The sequence below is a fragment of the Schistocerca americana genome, chromosome 5 (genome assembly GCF_021461395.2).
Source record: "Schistocerca americana isolate TAMUIC-IGC-003095 chromosome 5, iqSchAmer2.1, whole genome shotgun sequence".
NCBI classification, from domain to species: Eukaryota; Metazoa; Arthropoda; class Insecta; order Orthoptera; family Acrididae; genus Schistocerca; species Schistocerca americana.
Window position 1 is genome coordinate 566,125,112 of NC_060123.1, and position 22,017 is coordinate 566,147,128.

Genomic DNA, 22,017 nt, shown 5'->3' on the forward strand with positions numbered 1-22,017 from the left:
CACGATTTAGGAAAAATGGCCAACGAAACTAAATGAAGTAGCTCTATTACACAATACGCCTGCTTGTATTCTGCTGACTTCACAAAAAAGCTTCACAGAAGTATCAGAAGTCGTCCCTAACATGCTTATTCTTGTGATATTGCGGCCACAAATGTTTACCTGCACCTTGTCGGACAGCTTGTAGGGAAGCAGCCTACTCACGCCTTATAAAATTCACATCAGTCTTTCCATTGTGTGCCAGCCTAGTCTGCTGTAACTAGCTAGCTCTGACATCATAAATGTTGCGCAATACTTTAAAAATCAAGTAAATAACCTGAAACGTTTCTATCATGTCAGGAGTAATACTAAATCAATATGTGTTGAATATCAGTTCAATAACTTTAACCGTTTTCGAAATTTGGATGTTTTTCAGTAAAAATCATTGGCGCAACGGAAAAGAGCTAGAAACTTAAAAATTTGTATTTAGATTCCTTTTTCATAATAATTTAGTCGAAACAGTTTTCTGGATCTCACAAATTAAAATTTTAGTTGAAATTCATGATTTTCTGGTTTTTGTCTTAGAAATTAAGGAAGCAAGATAGATTAAGTAGGTGAATAAATAAAGCTAGGATGTTTAAATTTAAGTAGAAGGGAGATCCGCTATAATCATAAAGATGTGAGAAGTTTCAACTGAATGACTATAAAACTATAGTGATAGCGTATCTCCAAAGGGCAAGTTCAGAGCTCGTCCACTGCGTGTAGTGTAATTAAATTAATTCTCTCGCCCAAAATATTTGACTTAGCCACATTAGACTTTTATTATGATTACTTACCTGTGTCCTGATTGCACATTTAAATTGAGAGCTTCATCGGCCATCAGCAAAGGAAGCAATGATTTATTCAATAACTTAAAGTGGTGCATTACTAGCCCAGCGGCTAGTCGGGAGAGCGGATTTAATCAGGCGTTCCCTTAGCCGTCCGCACCGCGGCTTTATGTGTAAGAATGCTGCGCGAGAAGAGAAAGGCCCCTGTTCTCTCCAGATGCTGATTAACGCACCACCTGTGCCGGGAGTCGCGTCGCGTCGGTATCATTGCTATAAACAGCCTCAGATGCCGTAATAAGTTACTTGGGATACGCGTAATCATGAAATCGTTTACTAGTGAAGTGGTCCAGAGGTAGCGTCTTTGATTCGTAATCAAAACGACTTCAGGCCCGGGTTCGATCCCCGCCACTGCTTAAATTTTAATAAATAATCAGCATTGGCGGCCAAAGACTTCAGGCATAGGAAGTCAGCCTCATTCTGCCAACGGCCTTGTCAAAGAGGGCGGAGGAGCGGATAGAGGTTCAGGGCACTCTCTTGTCCCAGGGGTGGGAAATTGCCCCTAAAGGCGGAAGAATCAGCAATGATCAACGACATGAGGATGCAGAAGGCAATGGAAACCACTGCATTAAAGACACGTAACTTGTATCCACAGGACATGTGGCCTGTAATTGAAGAAGTGTCATGATGATCTCTCCATTGGCAAAAGATTCCGGAATAGTCCCCCATTCGGGTCTCCGGGAGGGGACTGCCAAGGGGGAGGTTACCATGAGAAAAAGATTGAATAATCAACGAAAGGACAACGTTCTACGAGTCGGGGCGTGGAATGTCAGAAGCTTGAACGTGGTAGGGAAACAAGAAAATCTGAAAAGGAAAATGCAAAGGCTCAATCTAGATATAGTAGGGGTCAGTGAAGTGAAGTGGAAGGAAGGCAAGGATTTCTGGTCAGATGAGTATCGGGCAATATCAACAGCAGCAGAAAATGGTATAACAGGTGTAGGATTCGTTATGAATAGGAAGGTAGGGCAGAGGGTGTGTTACTGTGAACAGTTCAGTGACCGGGTTGTTCTAATCAGAATCGACAGCAGACCAACACCGACAGCGATAGTTCAGGTATACATGCCGACGTCGCAAGCTGAAGATGAACAGATAGAGAAAGTGTATGAGGATATTGAAAGGGTAATGCAGTATGTAAAGGGGGACGAAAATCTAATAGTCATGGACGACTGGAATGCAGTTGTAGGGGAAGGAGTAGAAGAAAAAGTTACAGGAGAATATGGGCTTGGGACAAGGAATGAAAGAGGAGAAAGACTAACTGAGTTCTGTAACAAGTTTCAGCTAGTAATAGCGAATACCCTGTTCACTAATCACAAGAGGAGGAGGTATACTTGGAAAAGGCCGGGAGATACGGGAAGATTTCAATTAGATTACATCATGGTCAGACAGAGATTCCGAAATCAGATACTGGATTGTAAGGCGTACCCAGGAGCAGATATAGACTCAGATCACAATATAGTAGTGATGAAGAGTAGGCTGAAGTTGAAGACATTAGTCAGGAAGAATCAATACGCAAAGAAGTGTGATTCGGAAGTACTAAGGAATGACGAGATACGTTTGAAGTTCTCTAACGCTATAGATACAGCAATAAGGAATAGCGCAGTAGGCAGTACAGTTGAAGAGGAATGGACATCTCTAAAAAGGGGCATCACAGAAGTTGGGAAGGAAAACATAGGTACAAAGAAGGTAGCTGCGAAGAAACCATGGGTAACAGAAGAAATACTTCAGTTGATTGATGAAAGGAGGAAGTACAAACATGTTCCGGGAAAATCAGGAATACAGAAATACAAGTCGCCGAGGAATGAAATAAATAAGAAGTGCAAGGAAGCTAATACGAAATGGCTGCAGGAAAAATGTGAAGACATCGAAAAAGATATGATTGTCGGAAGGACAGACTCAGCATACAGGAATGTCAAAACTACCTTTGGTGACATTAAAAGCAACGGTGGTAACATTAAGAGTGCAACGGGAATTCCACTGTTAAATGAAGAGCAGAGAGCAGGTAGGTGGAAAGAATACATTGAAAGCCTCGATGAGGGTGAAGATTTGTCTGATGTGATAGAAGAAGAAACAGGAGTCGATTTAGAAGAGATAGGGGATCCAGTATTAGAATCGGAATTTAAAAGAGCTTTGGAGGACTTACGGTCAAATAAGGCAGAAGGGATAGATAACATTCCATCAGAATTTCTAAAATCATTGGGGGAAGTGGCAACAAAGCGACTATTGTGTGTAGAATATATGAGTCTGGCGATATACCATCTGACTTTCGGAAAAGCATCATCCACACAATTCCGAAGACGGCAAGAGCTGACAAGTGCGAGAATTATCGCACAATCAGCTTAACAGCTCATGCATCGAAGCTGCTTACGAGAATAATATACAGAAGAATGGAAAAGAAAATTAAGAATGCGCTAGGTGACGATCAGTTTGGCTTTAGGAAAAGTAAAGGGACGAGAGAGGCAATTCTGACGTTACGGCTAATAATGGAAGCAAGGCTAAAGAAAAATCAAGACACTTTCATAGGATTTGTCGACCTGGAAAAAGCGTTCGACAATATAAAATGGTACAAGCTGTTCGGGATTCTGAAAAAAGTAGGGATAAGCTATAGGGAGAGACGGGTCATATACAATATGTACAACAACCAAGAGGGAGTAATAAGAGTGGACGATCAAGAACGAAGTGCTCGTATTAAGAAGGGTGTAAGACAAGGTTGTAGCCTTTCGCCTCTAGTCTTCAATCTGTACATCGAGGAAGCAATGATGGAAATAAAAGAAAGGTTCAGGAGTGGAATTAAAATACAAGGTGAAAGGATATCAATGATACGATTCGCTGATGACATTGCTATCCTGAATGAAAGGGAAGAAGAATTAAATGATCTGCTGAACGGAGTGAACAGTCTAATGAGTACACAGTATGGTTTGAGAGTAAATCGGAGAAAGATGAAGGTAATGAGAAGTAGTAGAAATGAGAAAAGCGAGAAACTTAACATCAGGATTGATGGTCACGAAGTCAATGAAGTTAACGAATTCTGCTACCTAGGCAGTAAAATAACCAATGACGGACGGAGCAAGGAGGACATCAAAAGCAGACTCGCTATGGCAAAAAAGGCATTTCTGGCCAAGAGAAATATACTAATATCAAATACCGGCCTTAATTTGAGGAAGAAATTTCTGAGGATGTACGTCTGGAGTACAGCATTGTATGGTAGTGAAACATGGACTGTGGGAAAACCGGAACAGAAGAGAATCGAAGCATTTGAGATGTGGTGCTATAGACGAATGTTGAAAATTAGGTGGACTGATAAGGTAAGGAATGAGGAGGTTCTACGCAGAATCGGAGAGGAAAGGAATATGTGGGAAACACTGATAAGGAGAAGGGACAGGATGATAGGACATATGCTAGGACATGAGGGAATGACTTCCATGTTACTAGAGGGAGCTGTAGAATGCAAAAACTGTAGAGGAAGACAGAGATTGGAATACGTCAAGCAAATAATTGAGGACGTAGGTTGCAAGTGCTACTCTGAGATGAAGATGTTAGCACAGGAAAGGAATTCGTGGCGGGCCGCATCAAACCAGTCAGTAGACTGATGCCAAAAAAAAGTGAAGTGTTAATTCTGGTATGACTTTAACGATCTATCTTCAGTTTGCGTATGTCGTATTTTCACGTGCCGCCGCGGGACAGACATTCTACCATTATTTAGCGTGGCGTTTGATGAACATTATCATCTAATTATGGCGAGCATTCACTTAAACATTTAATTTGAACAGTTATAGTTGCATCAGCGCATTAGACTCTGAACTGCTCTGGTAGTTGGATTGTGTGGATTCTTTTTGGTCTGTGACTTTCAGAATATAGTGAACATTTTTGAGACAATAGTTTTTGATTATGAATCCCAGACAATCTCCTAATTCCTCAGAGCTATAAGCTGTAGCTATAAATATATTTCTCAGATGAAGTGGGCACTAGGAATTCTAATAACAGGCTTCACGTTTTGCTAATCACTTTCTGGTTGCCAGTATTGTAGTTAGAGGGCCAGTGTTGAGAACGGCAAATAACAACATAAAAACAAAACAATTATTCTACAATAATTCCACCCGCCGCCCCACAAACTGTAACGACAATTCCTTTCCGGGAGAAAAGGCGGTTCAAAAATGGTTTGACGATGTCATTAACTCATAACTAGTAAGTTTCTACAAACGTTTAATCGGTAAAATACCTGAGCATTGTCATATTTCTTTAAACAATCTGTGAGAATGCTGTGTTGGTGATTAATTTCTGTCTTAAGTTTTACTGTTGTGTTCAATTAATTAATGGGAAAAGGCTATTAAAATATGCATTGTATTAATGCAAATAAATTAAACTTATCATGATATCTTGCAGAGAAAGTCGATTTTAATAAAATTATAAGTGTGTGTAAAATCAACGCACATAAATCGACAAGAATTAGTAACGTAAAACGCACTTTTCGCTTCGAAATAATAAGTGTTTACATGATGTTCTGTGTCATGCTCTAGTAGTATGGAAACATTGCAGTTGATGAAGAAGCATCAGGAGATCCAGATAACAAATTATTCATTGCCAAAATTTCATAAATTGAACTATGTATTCACAAAAACCAAAACTTGAGTTGGAAGAACCAGAAAAAGGAATAACAAAGAGTGAAGTATCATACGTTTTTCCCCTTTTGTAGGGGAGGGGGCACTTAAAATAACGAGAATGCTTTTAATGGAAAAGCTTTCTTAAGATTTATTAACGATTTTCGATCTGGATGATTATAGATCTGTCACAGAGTAGTAAATCTGGCCTCCATCGAGATTCGAACCGAGAACCACTGCAGCCTTCACTTTACAGTGCGATCCTTTATCCAGTGCTAGCGAACGGCTGTGACCTTTATCTTTCTCTTGTTGCCTCAGTGAAGGGTGGGACAGAAAAATATGGACGTAGAAGATGAGATTAGATGATTGGACTCAAAATCATAAATAAATAACCCGATGTCACACTTTAAGTGAAATTCACTGATATTACTGAATGGAAATGACAAGAAAACATTACGTGATTTTACCAGGATAATTCTATTCCATCCAGGAAGTAACTCGACGATCACAGAGTTACACAACATTTTTTGTATTGTTGCCAATTTTCCGTTATACTACCAGCAGGATGAACTTGTTTCCGGAGCCAATGTGTTTCTCCAGAAGTCAATACATCTTGTGCCTCAAATATGTGGCAGCTGAGGACCAGAATGTAAAGAGTATAAGCCGAAGATTTTTTTTACCATTTGCGTAATTATGCTTAGGGAATAGAGTGCCATTACTAATAATACTGAGATTCACCACCTATCAATTAAACGTCATAAATCCGTAACTGTCTCTTAAGTATAATGATAACTGAAAAACTCATTCGTCAGACATGTTTCACTTTTTTGGACCATCGTCAGTGATTATGCTTTAATCATGACGAGCAGGTAAAACATTTTCTGACCGTTGTAGGCTTAGAAAAAATTATCTTGGAGTACTCTGTCATTGGCACTATCCCTGGAAGGGAAGAGCTCAGATGAAAATAACGTAGTATTCATGGTGAAACATGGACTTCCTCAGAGAGACCTTGTAAGCTACGAATAATATAAAGTTGCAAATAAAGAGAGTCCATTGTATAAGGAAACCAATGACCAGTGACCAAATACCAATGACCGAAGAAGCGGGCTCAAAATGCTGTGAAGAAAATCAAACCAGCAAATGTGGGCAGTGCAGGTTCGATTACACCCTCTGTTTACGTGAAAGGAGAGGTAGAGGTCATCCGAAAGCCCAATTAGGAACAGAAAGCGCGATCAGTAACGTCCCGTATACGGAATTATGCCTTTAAGCGCAGACTGAAAGAATCAAAGTATCGTCGCCTTATAATTATTACAATATAGACGCCACTGACGCTTTTCCAATAAAAGAAAGGAGTGCCTATTTTGAAGAGACTTCAGTTTGCAGTATGCTTAAGACAGAGAAAAACTGGAAATAACGATATATTCAAAAAAAGCTGAGCATAGTGCTGATTTTCTGTGCCAACCTCACAGTCAGCAGAGCGTATTATTAATTTAGTCCTTGATGGTTTTATGCAACTGATGCTTCTGTGGTAATACAAAATTTATATGAGAGTTATAGAGGTATTTAACAGTATAGAGCCGGCTGGGGTGGCCGAGCGGTTCTAGGTGCTACAGTCTGGAACCGCGCGGACACTACGGTCGCAGGTTCGAGTCCTAAATCGGGCATGGATGTGTGTGATGTCCTTAGGTTAGTTAGGTTTAAGTAGCTCTAAGTTCTAGACGACTGATGACCTCAGATATTAAGTCCCATAGTGCTCAGAGCCATTTGAACCATTTGAACAGTATAGATGGGATGGTAGTTCTGGAATTTACAGAGACTATTCACACGCTGCTGATTCATGATGAAAAATTAGCACTTCTTATTTTAGCAGCAATAATTCCCCTCTACATTAAAATCCATACTTAATTTCTGCCTGTGAGAGAAGTTCTTAGCAGTGCATGAATAGCATCAACACCCCACACACGACTAAGACTCATTACACGACAGTTAATCACAGCAGAATTCCCTATGCTTTCATTTTTCCGTCAACGACTTAATTTCTTTCGTAGTAGGCTGTCGCCTTATTGTGTAGATGATAAAAAATAGTCGCCGTATATTACACTATCATTCACGGTCTCTCCCTTCTCCCACATCCCTCCCACATCCACTGTGGCTGCCTCTTAAATTATCCAACTGGGCGCATATTTGCACCTACATAACCGCTACCTGTTGGCAGTTTTCTGATTAGATTGTCTGCTGTTACTCTGAAGATGAATAAAGACAGTACGGATATTCCAAGCAGCGAACATCGCATGTTTCCATTCTTACAGGTGCGCCATTCAAGAAGTGGTGAAAATAGCGGCACAAAGCACCTATGAACTCGTCAATAATAATGTACGAGAGCGTTAAGTCAGTAATGGAACACTGTTTTTTTGACCAATATCTGTCGAAAAAAATGCTGCAATTGTTGAGAAAATCATGCAATATTCCCTCCCCTACAGTCTCATGAAGTTTCAGTAGATGGCGGCGCTATAAATAGCGTTTACAATGTCGTCTGTAACGGAGTTGCGTTCGAAGTAGAGAACCGTCATTGAGCTTCTTCTGGTGAAAAACCAGAGCATCGCAGATATTCATAGACGCTCACAGAATATCTACGGAGATGTGGCAGTGAACCGAGGCACGATGGGTCGCCGGGCGAAGCTTCTGTCATTATCGCAACAAGGCCGCACAAGCCTATATACTATATCCAGAGTGCTGCTCGATCGCACACAGTTATGACTCCTGCAATATTGGGAAGTGCGGACACTCTCATTCGAGGTGATCGATGGATCACAACCAGACACCTCGTCCCACAACTGGACGTGCCTGTTGGCAGTGCTGGCACACTCGTCCATCAGCTAGGGCGTGTGTCCGCTCGGTTCCTCGCCTCCTAACAGACGACCATAAAGAGCAACAAGTCTGTTCCAATGAAGGATGCACTCCGCGCGAAGCAGTACATGTATGATAGGGTGGTCGTGCGGTAGCGTTCTCGCTTCCCGCGCCCGGGTTCCCGGGTTCGATTCCCGGCGGGGTCAGGGATTTTCTATGCCTCGTGATGGCTGGGTCTTGTGTGATGTCCTTAGGTTAGTTAGGTTTAAGCAGTTCTAAGTTCTAGGGGACTGCTGACCATAGCTGTTAAGTCCCATAGTGCTCAGAGCCATTTGAACCATATGATAGGGAAGTTGCAAATGCAGCGAGGCGATGGCTCCGATGTCGACCAGTAGAGTGGTACCACGTGACCATACAAGGCCTGCAAGTAAGGTGACATAAGGCCGTCGCATTGAATAGAGTTTATCTCGAAAGTGTATTGGAATCCCCGAAAACAATAACAATTTTCTTTCAGAAAGTCTTAGACACCAGGAAGGTATCCGGCCCAGACGGTATCCCCGTAAGATTTTATGTTGACTATGCTACAAATATAGCGCCATTCTTATCCATCATCTATCAGAGATCAATGGAACAGCGGAAAGTTCCACAGGGCTGGAAGAAGGCCCAGGTCATAGAAATCTATAAAAAGAGTAGAAAATAAGATGCACATAATTACCGGTCAATTTCACTGACATTGATTTGTTGTATAATCATGGAACATATTTTGTGTTCAGACATAATGACCTTCCTAGACTCTGAGAAGCTCATCTGCAGAAACCAGCACGGTTTTAGGAAACAGCGGTCATGCGAGACACAGCTGGCCCTCTTTACGCATGATATACAACAGGTTCTAGATACAAGCTCCCAGGTTGATGCCGTATTTCTCGAATTTCGAAAGGCGTTCGACTCAGTTCCGCACTGTCGCTTGCTCCAAAAGGTGCACACTTACGGCCTATCCGGCGACACAGGCGGTTGGATAGATAGTTTTCTAACAGACAGAGAACAATTGTCGTCCTGAACGGGGTAACTTCAACAGAAACATGCGTAACTTCAGGTGTGCCCCAGGGCAGTGTAATAGGTCCGCTACTTAATGCGATTTACATAAACGATCTGGTTGATTGTATTGACAGCGGCATTAGACTGTTGCCGATGATGCTGTAGTCTACAGGAAAGTAGTATCACACGAAAGTTGTGAACAAATCAATGAGGATTTGCAGAAAATAAATGCGTGGTGTAATCACTGGCGGTTATATCTAAATATTAGTAAGTGTAACATACTGCGTATAACAAGGCGAAAATCCCCATTAATGTACGAGTACAAAATAAACGCTCAGTTTTTGGAAGCGGTAACATCCGTCAAGTATCTGGGTGTCACTATTCAAAATGATCTCAAATGGATCAGATTACACAAGTAATGGTCAAGGCGAACTCTAGATTGCGGATTATTGGTAGAATCCTGAAGCGATGCAGTCTTTCAACAAATGAAATTGTTTATAATACGTTAGTTCGTCCTGTCTTAGAGTATTGTTCGTGTGTATGGGACCCTTACCAGTTGGGTCTGATTCAAGAAATTGAGAAGATCCAAAGAAGAGCGGCAAGATTCGTGACTGGTACATTTAGCCATCGCGAGAGCGTTACAAATCTTACAGAAAGTTTGAAGTGGGACACACTTGCAGATAGACGGCGCACTAAGTGGAAGGGACTGCTCACTTAATTCCTAAATCCGATCTTCGCCGAGAATGTAGAGCATATGTTATTACCACCAACTTTCAAATCGCGCAATGATCACCATTCAAAGATAACGGAAATTAGAGTTCGTACTGAGGCATTCAGACAATCGTTTTTCCCTCGCTCGAACCGCGAGTGAAACAGACGGGGGGAAATATGACTTTGGCGCGAATTGTGCCCTCCGCCACACACCGCTTGGTTGCTACCGGAATATATATGTGGATGCAGATGTAGAAAAAAATTTGTTGCAATAGTTACTGAACGCCCCTCGTACTAATAATTAAGGAAGTCAGGAAAATTCCATGAGTTACTTGCGATTAAGAGAAGTTGCTTCTGTAGCCTAATCAGCATTGCAGTACGAACTCAAGGACATTTTTAGGGTTTCATTACTTAATTTCGTTAAGGTAATATTCAGTTTCATAAGAGGAGGAGGAAAACACCTGACTCTAGATATAGCCTTTTCCAGGGAGGTTTAATCTATGGTTACATTTGCAGCAGCACACAGCTAGTGAGGTACCAGTAACTTGATCATTCTCTTACTGTTGTAGTGGTGGCCGTGACCGACAGAGGCACATCTCCCACAAAGTAAAAGACAAGAGAAATTTTAATCTACTTTTAAATGAACCTTTTTGCACTCAAAATATGAAACTCTGTAACTCATTGTCAATTATTACATAAGAACTGTCCAGAATGTTCCAACAAAATTACCCATAAATATTGGCGAACTTGGCAGAGTAGTTCACCTCCAATCCTTGCCGCAAGCAGACTGTGACAGACTTTTCCACCATTTCCCGTGGCATTGGCAAATCTCAATTACTCCTGTAGAAGCAATACGCGTTTAAATGTGTCTACATCTCCATTTAGTGATGCTATAGCTGGCAATCTGGGTCGAAGTGAGGGCTGGCTTCATTGAATACACACCAGTTTCTACTTGTTAATGTTATGTAAATGTGAATAAAACTGTAGAAACATTGGAAATATTACAACCAAAACAATATGTAATTTATGTGATTTATTACTATTGTTTATGTGCAAAATTCTGTAATGAAGATGTAATTGTGTTATGAAGAAAGTATGACAAATATGCAAGCACTTGTGTGCAAAGTGTACTATGAACCATTGAGATCGTACTGAAAGTTTAGACCTTTGTCTAGTATCATGAAAGATTGATGGCGGACAAAATCGCAGCTTTCGCTTCTTGTTTTAATTTTGAGATTACAAGATTTGCAACAAGTACATCTCGTCTGCTCTCACTATTCATCATATTTATTTTCAACGGTAATATATTCTTATCTCATGACTCAAATTCTATAACCAGTGTCTATTAGGACAATTGCCAAGACTACAGAAGAAGAACAGACACGTCATTGACCGGCCGGAAAGTCCATAGGTTTGTGAAAAGAGATACTATTCATAATGAGGCAAGAAGGAGTTTTGAAAACGGATCTGCCGCTTTGGAGTCCAACACCCTGCCTACGGAACCACGACGCCTTGATTCTGGCAACTCACTCGATATGCATATCTTGATCTTGGATCGTTCACTGTTTCTATTTTGTTTCTTTCTGCCCAGTCCAGCATACCTTCTTCCTCTTTTTACGCTTGGTCTGTGTTGAGTTCTTGACGGGCTATGGCTATCCACTGACCCATTTTACCACTAAATCTGAGGGGGATGAGATAGGGAGTTTCCGTTGTCAGTTTCGTGGACCTCTTTTTGTTATTCTAAATTTTCTCCTGGTTTTCGCTTGTCCTAGCAAAGCGTCAGCAGCTGTTATACATTATTGCGAGCAGATGATGTTAATAACTATACGATGAAATTGGTACAGGTGCTCAGTGAATGAAGTGGTGTTAAGCTAATTGCTTTGAATGACGTCAGTAGTGGTGCACCAACACTCCTTAATACGTAAGCAAAGATGGTAGCGCTGACGTTTCTTACGAGAAACAAATCTGATGAAGCTCTGCCTATTTCATCCTGCTCTTCAAGCTAGCATTCACTATAAACTGACGTTCGAATAGCAACAACTACCTTGACATACTGCCTCATGTTTCCCTCGAGAACAAGCAGAGAATGGAACAAAAAGTTCCGAACGCTTGAACGGAAATATTTGTCAACGTGCTCAACGTAATATGTGAAATACCTGTCTTATTAGCACCAAGAGGGCATGCATGCTGCTCGATGTAGAGTTACGCTAGACGTCTTAGGTGCAGGGATAAAGTTGTGACAACACAATAGAGCTACAATTAATTCTTCCCTAATTCGATAGTGTTGTGAACTGAACATAAGCTGTGAAGATCGACGACGTATTACTTATCAAAATAAGTCGTAGGTTTTCTTGTTTTATAGTTAGTGAGTGCAAGTAATGTCGAATAACAGTTATATTCCCCACAAATGTTAATGACTTCTCATCCATGGCCAATTAATGATTATTTTGGCACCGTTACTGAAAAATGTGTATGACAACGTGTGCTACATCGCCTAGAGTTCACAAATGAATAACTGAAGAATAGCATATCTCCTCTATAATAACCCAAAACTTTTGTGTGTCAATTTCTGATAAATTGCGAATAATTTACATGACACCCTTACAGTGCAGTACTAGAAAAATAAAGTTAATTTTTTTCTTTTGGAACTGGAGTTGGTATATATACTGCAGTTTAAGTCAAATGGATATTGCCGGATTGTAACTGCAATTTTTCATGAAATCAGCAATTGCTGTAAACGGTACTACTCAGCTTGCTTCACACTTTATTTCGCCTGTTTTAGTACTGTTTTTATTCGAGCGACGAATTGGTAAAATCATATTTTTACTTATATGATATACTGAACATTTCTCATATTGCAGTTAAATCATGTACTATTGTTTGCAAAATACTCCTCAAGATTAATTTGAAAACTATGTCTTTTGTCCTTGCTATCAATTTAATACGCTGAGTTAATGAACGAAATCCAATTCATGAGAAACTAATTACATAAAAATGAGAACAGAGTTTGTTGTTTTGATAATTACATTAATTCTATAGACAATTGCACAAAAATATTACTGGCCGCCATGCTACTGAAATGGCAGTCACTACACAAGTTCTGTATTTTATAGTTAATTAAGTAATCAGCTCATTTGAATATTTTTCCACTGCTCTGAAACATGCTGACTATTAATTAACTGAACGAACAGGTGCTGAACTCTCATTCACACGTATTTTAAATACTTTAGTGCTGTATCAGTGACTAAGGAAAGGATAGACTTGTCCTATGACACACATAACGAGGCAAATGTTCGCAAAACATTTGTATTCTCTAAAAAAAAATCCGGTTGATTACAATTCAGCTCGTTTTTACCAGAGTCAGGTGGCTGATGAAGTCTGGTGACTTGCTTGACCCACAATGTTTCTAATTCTTTTGAGACACTGGTGTTTACCTTTTATTGTTAACTCAAACACCATCACCATTCCTAACAGTATAACACAATTTTGTAGATTTTTCCCATTTGTGGTTCCTTTGTGAACAAATTCAGTGCAAATTAGCTAGCAGTGGATACAAGAAGTGGGGCAAAGTGCGTGCGTAGATGGAGTAGTAAGACTTGGGAACATTTGCGTAAATGAAAAGGGGACACAGGAGTGTCCTAAGCGTCTGTATAAAATCGAAGGATTTATTTCACAAGTTTTAGTCTAATGCTAGCTTTAACAAAGATGGTTAGCAAGTGGGGATTTAGAGGTTAGATTTTGATGGAGTGTTTGTCCAATGTACTTCAGTGTTTTCAACAACTGAATGACAAGGTGGTGAATTGTGATGTATAGATTTCAAGAACGGATAGCTCATGTTGTTTTCCACAATTGTTGTCTGGATTCCCGCAGTACTGATGGGGAGGTACCAGTAGGTAAAATTATTAAGTTGATGCTGGAGAGATCATTGGGACGAATGGAGAACCGGATGGTCGGCAAGCAAATAAGTGTCATCAGCATATTGAGGAGAATGCACGAAGGGAATCCTTTAGGAACATTGGCTGACTGTAGCAGATATAGAAGTCGTGGCAGGACAGATCTTTCTGGACTACCTGTAGCTGGATTGAAAATAGGATATTCTGTGAAGTTAATTGTTACATAGGGTGTACGGTTAAATAGAAATGATTGAGCCGATAGGATTTAAACGTCTGTAATCACATTCGCAGTGGATATTGACTAACTAACAACGCCATACTCTGTCATAATCATTTTCAGTGTTTCTTCGTTTTTAGTATAGGAGTTACGACATGGCCTGGCCATCGGCGTCGTAGGTGACTAAGCTGTAGGAAACGGAGTGTATAATAATGTATGACCCCATCGTGGACGGAATTGTAGTGTTATGTCCCTTTAAACGTAACATAATTAGGTTCAAACTGCGTCATTAGCCTTACTATTAATATGTGTCTCGTATATTTTTACAAAACGTTGGGTCTATCAACGTTAGGATATGCGGTATCCTAGAGATCCAGCTACACTGCAGCACAGTGAAGGCTGATGGGCTGAGGCATCAGCAAGTGTCAACAACCAATTAACTTAGATCTACGAATATTAATCCCATATTACATTCAAACCGTCACCAACTGCAAAATTTTCAAATCGTGAAACGTCGTCTTTGCTTTGAAGGACAGACTACGTATGGAACCACAACTAGCAGGATGAAGGTATCCTCACTCCGAATACCGATATGTTGTGAGCCGCATCCGATGTCGAAAAACTAGATGGTTCGTTTCACATCTATGGTGACTACAAATTCACAGTCAATGCTCAAACGGTTGTGGATGCATACCCGGCACCCAAGGAGAGGACATCGTGGCTGAAGTGGGTGAGGGCATCATTTTCGCATAGACAGATCTTTAGGAAGCTTATTTCCAGTTTTCCTGTGACGAACAGATAAAAGGCATACTCGTGGTAAATACACGCTTTGGCTGATTTCTGAACAATCTTTTGCCGTTAAGGATTTCCAGTGCTCTGACCATCTTCCAACGTTATCCGGAACAATTAACGAACAGCATCCCAGAAATGACCAATATCTGGATGACATTGTTTTTATAGGAACAGATCCAATGAATCTGTCACACAATCTGGAGAAACTCTTTCAGGTTCATGAGAAGGCTAATGTGAAGTGCAACGGGGACAAATATGTTTTTCGTTCGTCAGATGGGGTACTTAAGCCATATGTTAACTGCTGCAGGCATCCGACCTGTACTGAACCACGCTCAGGCCATCCAAATCTTCCTCCCTCAGGGATATGAAACAGTTGCAGGCCATTCTCTGTCAACCAAATTATAACAAAAAAAAATTGTTCCTCACCCAGCCATTGGAGAACCGTTGCACCTTCTATTACACAAGAATGTGACGTGGCTGTGGTCGACCCCCGGCCAAAAGGCCTTTCATAACCTAAAACAGGCACTCCTGGACCCACCTGTTAGTGACGTATGATCCACAGTACCTAATAGTCCTGGCTGCAGATGCCTCAGATTGTGGACTAAAGCAGTCGCCTGTAATGGCGTGGAGCACCGCATCGCTTTTGCTTCCAAGACGCTGACCATAACAAACAGTGTAAATCGATATCCTGAGGAAACTCTGTAGACTATGTTTGTCATGCTCTCAAGATCCATGTTACCACACCGCACATAGGACCTAGGCTACAGAAAAAGGTTGTTACAGCTCGCTTGGTTTCATTCCATAAGTTTACACGATCGTGTTGCCTGTTCAAGTATCTAGATATACAAACTACTGCTTCCCTGTATATTTATTCCTTACTGAAGTATGTTTCGTTACTTTTACAAACATACAGCTGAATTCGTAGAATCGATACTAGTAATAAGATTAATCTACACGAAGATTTAAGGTTATTATCTTTGTCCCAGAGCTGTGTCCGTTACGCAAGAACACACATTTTAAAAAATTGTTAGCCGTCATAATAAGTTTACTAACCAATGAAGTAAAAATTAAGTATAGTCTAATGAATTCATTAATGACCAGAAACTTCAGCCCCATTAATTAGTTCCCTAGGGAAACTAACTGATGTATATACTTCTAACATCATCAGATAAAGTGTCACATAAAACTTGACCTCCGTATATCTTCAGCGCCGCAATGCGATCTGTGTAAGCGTTGCATACTGCTTTGTTTTATTGTGCTTGGATAGGGTAGAGCAAAAAGTACCGAAAACGCTGCGGTGTTAAATTAAAATATTTAGTTATCGCACATCCTTGATCATTCCACTTAGGCTCAGTGTGAGAAACTTTAGCATATCCCTGCTTTTGCATGCTTGTATTAATGTTTCTGTGATGTGTTCTTCATCCTTGAAAATCTCCTGACTGTGGATGTATGGAACGAAAAGAATATCTACCGATCAAACTTTCACTATCTGACACTTATTGAGCTGTGAGCAGACTTGAAAGAAGAAATGTATTCTATGGCCATATAAATCATAGACAACATCATTAATGTCGTCACACATCGCTATAGATACTATATTTCTCCATATATCGTTGTGAATTTCCCTTTTACTTTTTCTTAAGGAAAACAACATACATGCTGCTTGTTGCTGCCTTCAATCTGAAGACTGGTTTTATGCAGCTCTCCAAGCACATGCTGGTTATATACTATTTTAGCTGAAAATAATGACTGGCCTGTTTTTCGTTATTATTACTAGCATTGTGATTATTCTTATTATCAAGGCGGTCTTGTAGTTAGGACCTCATCGAGTAAATCATTCCCATCAGAGAAAAATCCTTTCTGTCCTACTCCATTGTTGAGTCACATTCTCGAAGTGCCTCTCAATAGCAGGAACGCGATTCTGGAAGAACCTCCCCCATTATATTAGAGAAGTGAATAACTTCTCCACCTTCGGAAGACAGTTAATGATGTATCTACTAAAGCAACAATAAGGATTACAGTTGTCCCTGCACGAACTAGTTAGCCTCTTCCGCCCTTCTTCCGAGGCACACCTGCTTCTTCTCCCAGAATTCTTAGTTGATACAGTCTCCTTGAATTTCCTTTCCCCTGAACTGCACATATCAGAAAAAATCTATCTCGTGCACCTGTAAATTCTTTTTATATCTGCCACTATCATTATTGTTAGTATTGTCATTGTTATTGTTAATATTATCACTATTAGTGGCAGCAGCTGCAGTAGAAGTGCTAGCAGTACAACTTTACTAGTTCATAATCAGTATTATTTACTCACAAGGCCACTTAGGACATATTTTAACGCTGTTTGTCGTATTATAACTGTCATTTCTGAGGAAAATATGACGTAAAAAAAGATACTGTATACGTGAAACCTATGTCTGACCTAAGACACGGTCTCATGACCCTAATCAGTTTACGTTAAATAAATAAATAATAGATTGCCTGTTGCAGTGTCTACACGACATCAGCGTATCGCCTCAGTTCACACGATTCAGTACCAAATAAACTCTAAAATTAATAGTACACTGTCAAACATAAATTTTCAGAGATAAACTTTTCTTATTTTAAATTTTACAGAAGAAATTCCACAGTCTTTCATCAATCATAAAAACAAGTAAATAAAACAATGTTACAATGTTTTTCTTTATGAAAGGATTTAAACAGAGTCAAAACATACCGTTTACGTGAGTACTAACAGCAATTTTACTTTTACAGAATAATAAGGCAAGTACCGAGACTTTTTGTGAACGATTCTAAGACGCAGTAGGCGACTAAAATGCTCTGTTTTTTTTTCCTTGCTTACTGCAATTAAGGAACTAAAACATAAGAACAGACACCTTCAGTCTATAATTATAAATATTTCGAAATATTTAGGAACGGAAAGTTGACAGAATTGTCTAAGCTGCGATGGGCTCACATTCAGACATTCGACATGAGTTTTTGCTTGGCAGCTTTTGCAAATGTACTTGTCGCTTATGAACCAAACGTTTGATGTTTTATTCCCACTTTTCTGGTTGCAGGAAACCTGAATTTGACAACGCCTTCTACTTCCTTAGTGTTCAGCGCTGGTATCGAGTGCCTGCAAGGGAAGACTGATCATCTCTGCAGTTTATAGGGGGCAGGAAACTCATCTGCTACTCTGAGGATAAACTCTCGGCGTGAAATCTTCTTAGACGTAAGTAACTTAAAAACTGTGTCAGCATTGATCGTGGTAATCTCAAGAATATTGTAAAAGACATGCACAGGCCATCGGTGGGTGGCAGCTCGGACATTGTGGTGTCTAGCCATTTGGTCAACCAGATCGACTTCACCCCAAGTTTCATTATAAAACTTCAATGTTTCTGGAAGTTTCTTCTCAGTATTCTCATTCATCTGAAATCTGGCATGCATGTTACTGAGAATAACGATTTTTTTTTCTTTTGCCGTTGGTATACCATGAGAAGATTGTGGCCTGACTTGTACAAGGATGTTGCATACATTGCGTCATCTCCCCTTCCCGCCACAGTAGGGACGTCGTTGAGTGATGTCCATAGAGTGCCAACTAAACTTGTTCCTTTTTGTTCGAGCTCATCCGCCAGCTTCAAAGAGGTGTCGAAGTGGTCAGTCGTGATGTTACGACTACAGCTGAGGAATGGCTGTGAAAGCTTCGTAACGACGTGGTGACCAAGACCCTTGCTTGGATCACGAGTTTCATGTTTGCCTCAGTAAGGGAATCCATTCAGGATGCAGGGCTTGTCAGCGTCGCAACAAAGCCACTATTTTATCCCATCCTTGTTAGGTTCAATCTACATCTACATGCATACTCCACAAGCCATCTGACGGTGCGTGGCGGAGGGTACTTTGAGTACCTCTATCGGTTCTCCCTTCTGTTCCAGTCTCGTATTGTTCGTGGAAAGAAAGATTGTCGGCTTGGCTCTGTGTGGGCTCTAATCTCTGATTTTATCCTCATGATCTCTTCGCGAGATATGCGTAGGAGGGAGCAATATACTGCTGGATTCCTCCGCGAAGGTATGTTCTCGAAACTTCAGCAAAAGCCCGTACCGAGCTATTGAGCGTCTCTCCTGCAGAGTCTTCCACTGGAGTTTATCTATCATCTCCGTGACGCTTTCGCGATTACTAAATAATCCTGTAACGAAGCGCGCTGCTCTCCGTTGGATCTTCTCTATCTCTTCTATCAACCCTATCTGGTACGGATCCCACACTGCTGAGCAGTATTCAAGCAGTGGGCGAACAAGCGTACTGTAACCTACTTCCTTTGTTTTCGGATTGCATTTCCTTAGGATTCTCCCAATGAATCTCAGTCTGGCATCTACTTTAGCGACGATTAATTTTATATGGTCATTCCATTTTAAATCACTCCTAATGCATACTCCCAGATAATTTATGGAATTAACTGCTTCCAGTTGCTGACGTGCTATATTGTAGCTAAATGATAATGGATCTTTCTTTCTTTGCATTCGTAACACATTACACTTGTCTACATTGAGATTCAATTGCCATCCCCTACACCATGCGTCCATTCGTCGCAGATCCTCCTGCATTTCAGTCCAGTTTTCCATTGTTACAACCTCTCGATATGCTACACCCAACGTGCCGCGACCATGTCCACCTCTCGCAGCTCCATCCACTGCACCAATGGCATGTGCTGTATGAATGGACACCTGTACCTGTAGGGATGCATTTGCTTGTGCACCGTCATGTTCTCATCTGCCTTACAGCAGACAATGCAGTTGTCACTTAATAGATTTCCTATTTCTGAAGAAAGACAACATTTATCAGTTTTATTGCGTTGTCGTCTTGATTACATTGAATAAAACCTAAGATGACTGCATGTTTCTACAGATCTGTTCCTTTACATGGTGCTTTGAAAGAAAGGAGGTTTCCGTTTACTGCTCCATAAGTTTTTGTATGAAATATCCCGAGGACCATATGCTCCGCGAGTTTAGAGTAATCCAATGAAAGCATCTTCCAATCTTAGTGACCATATACAGGGTGAGTCACCTAACGTTACCGCTGGATATATTTCGTAAACCACATCAAATACTGACGAACCGATTCCACAGGCCGAACGTGAGGAGAGGGGCTAGTGTAATTGTTTAATACAAACCATATAAAAATACACGGAAGTATGTTTTTTAACGCAAACCTACGTTTTTTTAAATGGAACCACGTTAGTTTTGTTAGCACATCTGAACATATAAACAAATACGTAATCAGTGCCGTTTGGTGCATTGTAAAATGTTAATTACATCCGGAGATATTGTAACCTAAAGTTGACGCTTGAAACATTGTCCTCACTTCATTGCAGGGGCCCAAACAGCTGCAACAGACATCGCGTTTCTACAGAATGATCTGCCAGCGTTGATCGAAAATGTCCCACTGGAAACGCGTCGACGTATGTGGTATCAGCATGATGGTGCACTTACATATTCCGTAATTAACACTAGGCTGACCCTTGACAGGATGTTCGACGGGCGTTTCATAGGACGTGGAGGACGCATAAATTGGCCAGCCCGTTCTCCTGATCTTACACCTCCGGACTTCTTTCTGTGGGGTACGTTAAAGGAGAATGTGTACCGTGATGTGCCTACAACCCCAGAGGATATGAAACAACGTATTGTGGCAGCCTGCGGCGACGTTACACCAGATGTACTGCGGCGTGTACGACATTCATTGCGCCAGAGATTGCAATTGTGTGCAGCAAATGATGGCCACCACATCGAACATCTATTGGCCTGACATGTCGGGACACACTCTATTCCACTCCGTAATTGAAATCGGAAACCACGTGTGTACGTGTACCTCACCCCTCATCGTACTGTACATGTGCGTCATTGAAAAAGACCAATAAAAAGGTGGCAGCATGTGGACGTAATGGGCTGTTCCAGTCTCTTCTGTACCTAAGGTCCATCACCGTTCCCTTTGGATCCCTACGTAATTCGGTGCTCTCCGATACACGCGATAGAACAGCGGAGGAGTGGTACTCAAGCGTCAACTTTAGGATACAATATCTCCGGATGTAATTAACATTTTACAATGCAACAAACGGCACTGATTACGTATTTGTTTATATGTTGAGGTGCTAACAAAACTAACGGGGTACCATTTAAAAAAACGTAGGTTTGTGTTAAAAACATACTTCCGTGCATTTTTTATGGTTTGTAGTAACCAGTTACACTAGCCCCTCTCCTCACGTTCGGTCTGTGGAATCGGTTCGTCAGTATTTGATGTGGTTTACGAAATATATCCAGCGGTAATATTAGGTGACTCACCCTGTATTATTACCAACTATGCTGTGAGCCTTTTATTCAGTGTACTTTTTTTCATCAGTTTTAGGATCGGGTCGCTGACATATAGTCACAATACAGAGAATGGCAAGTCGTTTACAGCATGACGTCTCACGTGTCCCGTCGGCCCGGGTGTCTACCGCAACTCATTCTGAGCGCTGCTCCTGCCTGCTGTGTCGCATGGCCAAAGCCGTGTCCCCTTGGTGCCTTGGTGCCCTCGCCAGGGAGTCGATGCCGTATGACGCTTCCTCTCCCTCGCCCACGATGAATTGCTGCACCCAACGTGCCGCGACCATATCCACCTCTCGCAGCTCCATCAACTGCACCGACCGCCACGCCGTCGCCGTCTTGTGAGTCCTGCACAACATCTGGATCATCGCCATTGTTAGCTGCAAATAGAATCGTATGTCACATTTATTTACAGCAGTGACTTACCGATTCCATCAGATAGCTGACCGATAACTCGTCCACACCGCCGTCCACGACCTTGTCGAAGGCCCCGCTCTGCATTGCACATACGTTTGGATCTTCGTTGGGAGGGGCGTAAACCCGTAAATCCAACATCTCAAGAATAGAAGAAAGAAAACTATACATTGCACTGTGATCTCATCGGTTCAAAAACGTAGGCAGAATGGTCCATGTTTACGTTGAGCAAGAGGTAGGTCATCGTCAGATCGATCAGATTCTGTTCATTTGATACGTCTTAATCACTCGAGTCAGCAGTTTTCACTGGAACAAAATCAT

At 41.1% G+C, this 22,017-nt stretch overlaps 1 protein-coding gene across 1 annotated transcript in view; it reads right to left on the reverse strand.

Annotated features, from left to right (window-relative positions):
* The window catches only part of LOC124616540 (UDP-glucosyltransferase 2-like), a 124,668-nt gene extending 102,885 nt beyond the window's left edge, over positions 1-21,783 (reverse strand). Inside the window, exons 1-2 of the mRNA XM_047144858.1 lie at positions 21,709-21,783; positions 21,481-21,662 (exon numbers count right to left, since the gene is read on the reverse strand). Of these exons, the coding sequence (XP_047000814.1) occupies positions 21,481-21,662; positions 21,709-21,783 (257 nt within the window). The remainder of the gene's footprint in view (positions 1-21,480; positions 21,663-21,708) is intronic.
* Positions 21,784-22,017: the final 234 nt, after the last annotated feature.